Source organism: Eucalyptus grandis, chromosome 3 (genome assembly GCF_016545825.1).
Source record: "Eucalyptus grandis isolate ANBG69807.140 chromosome 3, ASM1654582v1, whole genome shotgun sequence".
Classification (NCBI taxonomy): domain Eukaryota; kingdom Viridiplantae; phylum Streptophyta; class Magnoliopsida; order Myrtales; family Myrtaceae; genus Eucalyptus; species Eucalyptus grandis.
This window is the reverse complement of record NC_052614.1, coordinates 44,557,929-44,568,238: the sequence shown is the minus strand read 5'-3', so window position 1 is coordinate 44,568,238 and position 10,310 is coordinate 44,557,929. Positions and strand designations below refer to the sequence as shown.

The window sequence follows — 10,310 nt, the reverse complement described above, 5'->3', positions numbered from 1 at the left end:
GAAAAAAAAAATGAGCATAAAACATTAATGACAATATACACATGATATGAAAGTAAAATTATGCTTGATAAAGCACTAGCTTGTGCTCTCTCCTTCCTGATGATAGTGGAGTCCCTATTAGATGGTCTATTAGCCTGTGAACTAGCCTGCGCACCACTAGCTTCATCAACTTTCTTTGGTCTTCCTCTTTTTGCCTACATGTGGAAAAACACAAGAAATAGCAATGTTATCATTCATAACAACCCAACAAAAATCTTAATTAACAATTACAAAATTGTCCAATAAGACATACTTTGGGTGGCCTTGATGTCATAGGATTCTTGCATGTCTTCTTGTTATGCCCATATTGAAGGCAATTTGAACATTGCATTTGAATTCCAACTTTTGTCAACTTCTTACCATCACTACTTCGCTCATCCTTATCCTTGATTCTATTTTTCTTCTCTCTACCCCTTTTCCTTCGTAAGGTGGGGTTTGATTGGCTCACCACTAAATTTGGGCCACATTTTTTCCCCATTCATGACCGGGAAGGGAAATTTATAACAATTTTCATAAGCATCTTTCTTAAAGCAATCATCAACATAATCATTGATCTCTAACTTCATAAAAGCAATGCAACATATGGCATGTCTACATGGTATTCCAGAGATATCCCATTCCCTACAAGCACAAGTCTTTCTAGCCAAGTCAACCACAAATCTATTGCCATCCCCTTCAACCTCAAATTTATTCCCCAAAGATGCTCTAGCAAAACAATACCTAGACTCTAGTTTAGTTTTCTCCAGCTTCATTCTAATTCTTGGGCAAATTGGATCCATTCGATCAACCATTAATTGGCTTCTCTTTGTCATCATTTCCATCAACATGGCTCGTATTTCTTCAAGCATCTCAAGAATGGGTTTTGCTCTTGGTATGCAAATGTATCCGTTAAAAGTCTCACTTAAATTATTTTCAACTGCATCACACTTAGTACCTGTCCTAATGAAAGCCATGTAGAAGTGCTTAGGGTCTTGTCTCATGAAGTCTTCATAACCTTTAGGGCACTCCATCTTCAAATTTGCCATTACCATGTCAAAATCAGCTTCAAAAGTACATTTCACAGCCCTCCAGAAGAGATTCTTCAAAGCATCCCCTTTATGCTGTTTTTTCCAATTAGCATATATATGTCTTGCATAATTTCGATGTTCTGCTTGTGGCGATAGCCATGAAACTGCATTCATTAATCCCTGCAACCAAAATCAACCAATGAAAAAGAAATATATCATAGCAATGATTGTACTAGTGTAGTGTAATGGTAATAAAATAAAAAAGTGAGATATCACCTTTTGCTTATCACTGATAAAAGTCCAACCTTCACCTGTGCCCACATTCAAGTCAATAAATAACTGAGTGAGAAACCAAGTCCATGATGCCTCGGACTCAACTTCCACAACTGCCCAAGCTATTGGAAACATTTGATTGTTTCCATCTCGTCCAATAGCATATAATAACATACCTTTCAATCCAGTCTTAAGGAAGCACCCATCCAAGCCTATGACACGCCTACATCCTGCTAAAAACCCATTTTTCAACTCATCAAAGCCTACATAAAACCTCTCAAATACTTTGGTTGCTGGGTTGACCTCCATCATGAATGTTCCATTTTTGCTAACTCTCTTGAGCTCCTCCAAATAAGATCTTAGCATATCATATTGCTTTCCTATAGGCCCTCTTATATGACTAAGTGCTGTCCATATGGCTCTATAGCATTTTTTTTTTTGTTAAGGATAAGGGCAAACCTTTCTCTTGCATCTGTTTGCATTTCAGTAGCTGAATAAGTGAGTCTGGCTCTAATCTTAGGCATGTACTCTCGAGCAAGCCATGTAGAAGTGGCTTGCCTGTTTGTGAGGCTTCTATTGCAGCTATGCAGACTTCCAACTCTCTTTATTACAAAAGTTTTCTCAGCTTGAACCCAACTACCATACAACCTCCAACCACAACCACTTGCACACTTTGCTTCCATTCTTTTCTTTTGACTCATTGGCCAAAAAATGTCAAATCCATTAATCACAGCATATTTTCGCACAACATTCTTGAATTGTTCATGAGATTCAAATCTCATGCCTAAACTAAACATATTCTCATTATGGTCACACATAGGATCATACCTATTAACCATTTGTCCAATTGTGCTATTAGTTTCTTCAAAATCATCAATATCGGGACCATTTAGAAGTTCATCATCCAATATTGCATCTTCATCATCATCCCCCTTATCGTGTGGAACAGCACCAACCTCCTCCTCCATTCTTATATCGATGGAACCTTCAGGTAAGTCTCTACTATCATCCACCTCCTCTATTATTGCTTCCCTAAATTCTTTCCTCATCTCCCTTGTATTGATCTCTTCATCATCGGATATATATAGTTCATTATCACATAAGTCTAATGAACCCTCATCACTATCACTTTAATTCTGTGTAAAAAACACAAAGTCATACGCTGGAAACTAAAAACAATATTCAAACGTAAAGGGTGAACAATTGAATGAACTCACCATTACTTCTTATTCAACTTGCAACACTTCAATTCTCCACAAGTAAAACGACAATCAACCTAGAATCCCAACTAGCCCAATCCTATAAAACAAAGGTAGAGCAAAAAATTAGACATTTAAAGTTCAATGTCGGACTTATCATGCTAATCAAATTCCTAGTAAGACACCAATAACTCTACTATTTGTAAGGCATAATAAAAAGTGACGACACACTTCACATTGTGAAGAAGCATTTCACACAACAATAGCTTATTGATCAGAAGCTCTAAAGAAAAGAATAAGTTTTGGCTCCCAATATCTAAACACATGACAACCCATTTGAAATACATAACTATTTGAACTAATCCAAAATGATAAAATAGGAGTAAGGGAATTTGAGCTTCCCAAAAAATATGATCGTAGACATGACAATGAATGAAGAGTTGATTACAATGAGGCTACTCTGTTTACAAAGTGAATTGTAGTTTATGGGACATTTTGTGCTTAGGATTTGTACCACGAGCTCTTAGGCATTCTGCTCCTTTTAAATCTTCCATAAGATGAATGTGGTGAAGTGCAAAAGGCCAGGTTTAAGCTAGACCAAGATCCTGTGGAATTAGCAAATAGACCAAAGAAAGTGGGCAAATCAAATTTTATACTATATTTATGGCTAAAAATATTAGCTGCAGCATTTCTTGTTTTTTTTTTTTGGCACATTGCAGATAACTATAAATAACCAGCATGATGTTAGGGGGAAAGTATACTATCATGTAACATGTAACTTAATTGGTGAAGCGATACTTGCAAAGTACCAAACTTCCCTCATTTTGCAATCTGCTCTGTAAGTCTCATTTTTGACAATTTACATGCATAGTTTGACAGTTCTAATAAAACACCCAAGCTGTCCAACTAAGCATAATAAATTCCCAGGTGGCTCAGATTGATTGTCTTGATCTACAAACTAATTAGAAAAATCATGATGTACTAAATGCCCAAGTGTCCTTCCTGATACTTTTAAATGTTTACGAGGCAATTCTCCTAGAAAACTTAAGTGTCTGGTGGTTTTGTCAATCAAGTCTTTATCCTAACACAATGTGCCACTTCTGGAAATGCCTCGGTAAAATATTTTTAAACATGACATAAAATTTGCATATAAGTTCAATAATTAGCTCATAGATGATGTTTGCCTACTCGATTCAAGTAACTTTCATTCATATCTTCATAAAGAATTTTTTATTTTTATAACTCAAAGTAGCTAAACCTGCTCAAAGCAAATATATGGTGCAACCAAACAGTTCACAACAGAAAATCACAACTACTTCAAAGTTTACCATGAACTACATAGATCCAAATGATGAGAACTAACCTGGGTGGCTCAACCATCAAATGACCCAGCTAAAAGCACCTCTGTGGCTGAATTTGGCCAAACTACACAAGCTGTCCGAAGAAGCCGTAGAGCTCTACAAGCATCATCAATCCTCCTCTGTTTCTCTTCCCCACAAACACGACACTTCACCTTAGCACGCTGCACTTTTACACTTCCATTAGGATGGACAAGTCTTGTTTTTCCAAATTTTATCACCCATTCTTCATATGCCCCTGTAGACAACAGAAGACAAATTACCCGATAGGTGTGAAAGTATCAACAAAGTCCAAGACTCCCAAGTCATGACATATCCACCTATGGCCATGATCAAATTCATTCTAAGCCATAAGATTCTAAAGACCTAGCAAATTCACAAGTTCATTAAACCTAGAAAATTTCAACTTCAGTTCCTGTGAGGTAGATCACTTCTAGACAAACCATCGAGCACATGGTGACCGTAATTTAATATGTCCAATAGCAAAGAGTTGAATGCCTTCAACGCTCTCAACGCTCTGTCGACTTCAACCCTTAAGCAAGCACAGATCCTTCAAGCCTAAAATTTTCGAGGGAAACGATGTCTCCGAGCAAACGAGTGTGAATATGTGCGAGAGTGACAGTTTCTGTGTGAGAGAATGAGCGAGCAAGTCAGGGCGCGAGAACTTCCAACGGATTGAAGATTGCCCACGCACTTATTCGCTGAAGAAAGGAAACCGTAGACAGAAGGAGGAGGAGGAGGAGGAGAAGAAGAATACCTTTTGATGCTCTATCCTTCGACCTTAAGGAAGCATAAATCCTTCGAGGCCAAAACTTCCGACGGAAAGGACGTCTTCGAGCGATCGAACGTGTGTATGTACAAGAGTGAGCGTCTCCGTGTGAGAGAATGAGCGAGCAAGCTTGTGCGCGAGATCTTCCAACGGACTGAAGACTCCCACGCCCGAACTCACCGACGAAATGAAACCCTAGAAAATTTTTTCCCCAAACTCATGAGCCGTGCGTTTAGAGAAGAAGAGAAAGAAGAGAAAGCCCAGAACAATTTTGCCTTGTTAGATATCTGACGTGGAAATGCCAGGTCGAATGATCGTGAAGGAGAGTTAACGGCAGGCCAGATTTGGGACACGAATAAAAGTTGGTGCTTTTTTTTTAGACAAAATAAAGTTCGGGCCAGATTTGTCCCAAACCCTAAAGTTTGTGCTTTTTTATGGAATTGGCCCTCTAAGAAAGTGATAACAAATTTAACAACAACCAAGCCAATGTATATAAAATCTTAACAAGAGAAGATGACTAAATACGCACCAACTATAAGCTTGCTAGATGCTATAAAAATGTAAAGGAATTAACAAGATGTGAGGTATGAAATACTGAACCTCTTAAGGTGATTAATTTCTACCAACAGTGTTTTGTGGATTTGCACACTATGTGTCGACACCTAAATTTTGACTATTTTATTTACTTGTTTGTCATATAAATTACATTAAGCATTTCATAACATTTACATTTAGGTAACAATAATATTTTTAGGAGCAAACTTATCCGATTTAAACTTATCTTCAAAAAAATTGTTCTGATTTTTTTATAAAAAAAAATGAAAAAGAGAGGATAAGAAATAATGTATAAAATAAAACATTTGGTTGTGGAGGGAGATTTTGAAAGATTTTAGATTTTGGATAATGGAGTTGATCTTCAATGGTTGAGTGAATTATTTTGGAAAATCTTCACAAAAGATTTTAGATTTTGGAATCATTTTCTTGTTGAGCATATCTCCTCTTTTCCAAAGATAATCGTCGGCGATTGAGTGAATATATGCAATTATCTTGGGAAATTTTCACTTACGAAACAAACTTTTTTTTTGTCTATAAATAGGGAGTGGAAGGTTTTCATTTGAAAAAGAAGAAAATTGCAAAAAGTGTTGGGAGGCCTTGTTTAAGGTGGGGTTTGGTTGAAGGGAATGGTGATAGAAAGTGGTAGAGTGCTCGTGAGTGACATGGAGGAGCAGAAAAAAGAAAACACGATAAAGAGATAGAGGGAGAGAGTAGAACTGCCACGGCCGAGCCTTGTCACGGCTATGACCTCGCTTTCCTCAGCTTGTGGCACCCCACTTCTTACGCCTAAGCCCTCCGCCTTCTCTGCACCCACGAAGACACAACTGCTCCTTGATCCTGGCCGTGACTAGGTCACCACACTCTTTAGTGACGACAACCATTTGCTCCCCGCTCGACCGGGACCGATCCATGATCAATCCATGCACCGATCGGATCGATCCACACGACCGAGGTGGTCGGCCCCGATCCATCCCAGTCGAGCGGGATCGACCCATGATCAATCCGCATGGCACAGGGATCGATCCCCGCTCGACCGGGACCAATCCATGATCGATCCATGCACCGATCGATCCACACGGCCGAGGCCCTCGACCACGATCGATCCCGCTCGACCGGGATTGATCCATGATGGATCCCCACGGTGCATGGATCGATCCACACGGCTGAGGCCCTCAACCACGATCAATCCCGCTCGATCGGGATCGATCCATGATCGATCCGCACGGTGCATGGATCGATCCACACGACCGAGGCTCTCGATCGGGATCGATCCATGATTGATCCGCACGGTGCATGGATCGATCCACACGACCGAGGCCCTCGACCACGATCGATCCCGCTCGACCGGGATCGATCCGCACGGTGCAGGGATCGATCCACACACCGAGGCCCTCGACCACGATCGATCCCGCTCGGACCGGGATCGATCCATGATCGATCCGCACGGTGCATGGATCGATCCACACGATCGAGGCCCTCGACCACGATCGATCCGCTCGACCGGGATCGATCCATGATCGATCCGCACGGTGCATGGATCGATCCACACGACTGAGGCCCTCGACCACGATCGATCCCGCTCGACCGGGATCGATCCATGATCGATCCCCACGGTGCATGGATCGGTCCGCACGGCCGAGGCCCTCAATCGGGATCGATCCCGCTCGACCGGGATGGATCCATGATCGATCCCCACGGTGCATGGATCGATCCGCACGGCCGAGGCCTCGATCGGGATCGATCCCGCTCGACCGGGATCGATCCGCATGGCCGAGGCCCTCGGCCGGCCCGATCCCGCTCGACCGGGAATCGATCCGCATGGTGCAAGGGTCGATCCACACGGCCGAGGCTCTCGACCATGTCCCACCCACTACAAGGCCGTTGCACTGATCTCCCTTGCTAGTTATCGCCTCATCGTCGCTGGCACCTGCACCACGTCTTGCCCTGTTGTCCAAGTGTCTAGCAAATTTCTAAAGAGTTCCCCCAGTAACTTCCAAAACATCCACATGGAGGATAATCAAAAGAAGGCCGAGGGTTGGGGGATATAATTCATTATGCCATCATGCAAGTAGAGAGGACATTCAGCCATCATTCCTCCAGATCACTGAGTACGATTTGCAAGCCTTACTGTCGTCCCCTTGAGAAAACTGTGCCCTGGACTAGGTAATCTCTTTAGACTAAATTCAGTTCAAATATTCAGATTCTTAGCTTGTGATTCCGACTTAATTTGTTTTGTCATATTTAATCATTATCCGATTAGAAAATTTGTCATATTAAGTCATAATAATAAAAAATATTGAGTCACGAGACATCAGGTTAGAATTTTTATTATTTCAACTTTTCATGGCAAATTTACGGATTGCATAATTGATTCGCATTAAGATAATATGTCATTGATTCGTATTTGTAGATTATCAATAGGACGTATATTTCGGTGCATCATCGTCACGTGAACATCACATATTATGCATCATATGTCATATCTAGAATTTAGGTCCATACACATTTCATGTTTAAAGTAACGCACCTTGATTTTTAAGATTCGTATAATGTCAATATAATTTTCCTTAAATAAAACCAAAAAAGGAACAAAAAAATGTTATGTAGGTCTTATAGATTTCATAATATGCACACCATACGTTACGCTTTAGTTAGTGAGTCATAGTTTAATGTTTTAGTATTCCCATCGTGTAGTTTTTTTTTTTTAATCAAAAGAAAAAAAAAAGAAAATGCCAAAAGATGAGCGTTGCATCATTATGTTACTTTCTTTACAATAAAAATTATTATCATTTAAAAGGAAAAAAGGAAAACACAAAGGTATTTTGCTTGGTTAGTCAATGCGGTTAATTCATAATTAATCTCATTTCATGTCATTATTATTTAGTGTAGGTTGCATATATATATATATATATATATATATATATATATATATATATATATATAAGAGAAAAATAGAATTTATCGGAGTTGCATCATTTTTAAAATAAAAATCATAAAAAGAACATGGATATAGAATTACTACGTCATCCCTTCCGTATCACGTAGCACGTGCATATTTAGGATTATGTAAATTAGATTGCACACATATTGTGATGGTTCAAGTTATGTTATATGAATTGCATCTCACATGTCATTAAAGTAAAACTTATGCATATTAAACTTAGATTAAGATTGCATATAATTAACATTTAAAAAAAATAGGTATCATGTCATTTAGAAATCATGTTTAGGGCATGCATTTTGAATCAACATTTTTGTGAGTTTTTTTTTTTTTTAGAGAGTAAACCTTAATAAAGTTGTAGTTTATTATGTTTATTATTAGTTATAATTTCTTACAATCTATCACTTCAGTTTGTTGAATGTTATTTTGTTGATTGTGCATCCGCATGACCACCCTTTGCATGTTAAAAGCTTAGGCTAAGATTAATCAAGACTGCTTGCAAAATATTTTTGAAATTAAAATGAAAATGTACCAAAATGGCGTTAGATTAATCTAGCGTAACCATGTCCTCAGACCTATTGAATCTCTGGTTCACAAAGTAAAATATTTTCCCATACTTGGGTTTCTGATGAATTCTAATTGATTAGTGGTGGCTCCAAATTGAGTAAAATTGCATGTTAAATGGATTAATTTTTAGTATCAAGTTGTGATTGGTAGGATTTGGGAGGGTTTATGCTAAGTCTTCGGACTTAGGATTAGCCTTCTTTGGGTAATTCACCTTCGGGAAGGTTGCAACACTATGCTACCTTGACCCACTTATACTAGAACTATACGAACAAGACTCAGTGGAACACTTCTCAACACTAACACACCTAGAGAACAACTTCTCTTAGGAAGGACTACTCTTAGAATTGAATAGACACGTCTTATTGTCACGCCTTGAACCTTGAGCACGTGCTCATCCCTTAGTGGTCGATAAAATTTGCGACGTCCCAGGATGCGTCGCCGACCCATTCATTTTAATGCACATGCGGAAACAAATTACTAATCCCCTGACAAAAAATACATGGGATAGAAAAGCAGAACAATAATTTTCAAATCAAATACATTATTAAAAACCACAATATGGTTTATAAATAGAGGCCAACTCTAGAATCTAAGTATAGGAGATCTATCTCCAAAAATAACTTTTGAACCACCCATGCTCTTGACCCTTCTGCCTCAAGCTCCGAATTCTTCACACTAAGGATCTGAAAAGTTAAGCCTACGACGGAATGAGACAATGTCTCGGTAAGTTCACCCCCCTAAACCCCGACTAGGAAGGAAATACACCTAGAAGCAATCTATGCACACAATGTATAAAGACTTACCTTACATCAGTTCCCTCCTACATGTTAGCACAATTCAGATATCACATAAGTACAATAACAACACCCGAGTATTTGGAACGTCTCATTTCAATCTTAGTTAATCAATCAATCAATCAAAGAATTGCTCACAGGGGTCCCCATATTCACTCTCAATATTCAAATTCCCAATCCAACCTCAACATCCCCACTCAATATTTCGACTCAATATTCAATACCAGCCCCAAGGTTCTAGAGGTGCCCTCTCCCCACAAATTTATGATATTACGTGGCACTTAGTCCCTAACCACTATTAGTCATAGTACGAGGTACTAGTGGTGGCTCCCACAAATTCACACTGTCGTGTAACACTTAGTTCTCGACTATACTAAACAATAGCTCAAGGTACTAGGGGTGGCTCCCACAAAGTCATGTTATTGTGTAACACTTAGTTCTTGACTAAAAAAAACACAAGTGCAAGGTTCTAAAGGTAACTCACACGAAATATCTCTATCGTGTAGCACTTAATTCTTAACTCACAAGTGCATGGCTTTTAGAGGTGGCTCCCATGTGAGTCAAGTCATCATGTAACACTTAGACCTGGACTATAATAAGCAACGGTACAAGATACTAGAGGTGGCTCACACGAGGTTTTATTATCATGCAATACTTAGTTCTTTACCGGTTCACAATCTATTGTGTTCCCTCAACACAACACCTATCACTTCAATTTTCAATAGTCATCTTGACATGAATATGAACCATCACACAATCATTCCACACCGACCAAGGACATTGTGCTTTGCACACAAATTCCTCAATT

General features: G+C 39.2%; 1 protein-coding gene across 1 annotated transcript; it reads right to left on the bottom strand.

Moving 5' to 3' along the window:
* Positions 1–446: 446 nt before the first annotated feature.
* LOC120291870 lies at positions 447–1,765 on the bottom strand. Its single transcript, XM_039309635.1, has 2 exons — positions 1,323–1,765; positions 447–1,226 (listed from the first exon to the last, which is right to left on the bottom strand). Exons 1-2 carry the CDS (start codon positions 1,683–1,685, stop codon positions 447–449), a joined length of 1,143 nt encoding a protein of 380 aa, XP_039165569.1. The 5' UTR covers positions 1,686–1,765.
* Between the last annotated feature and the right edge of the window lie 8,545 nt (positions 1,766–10,310).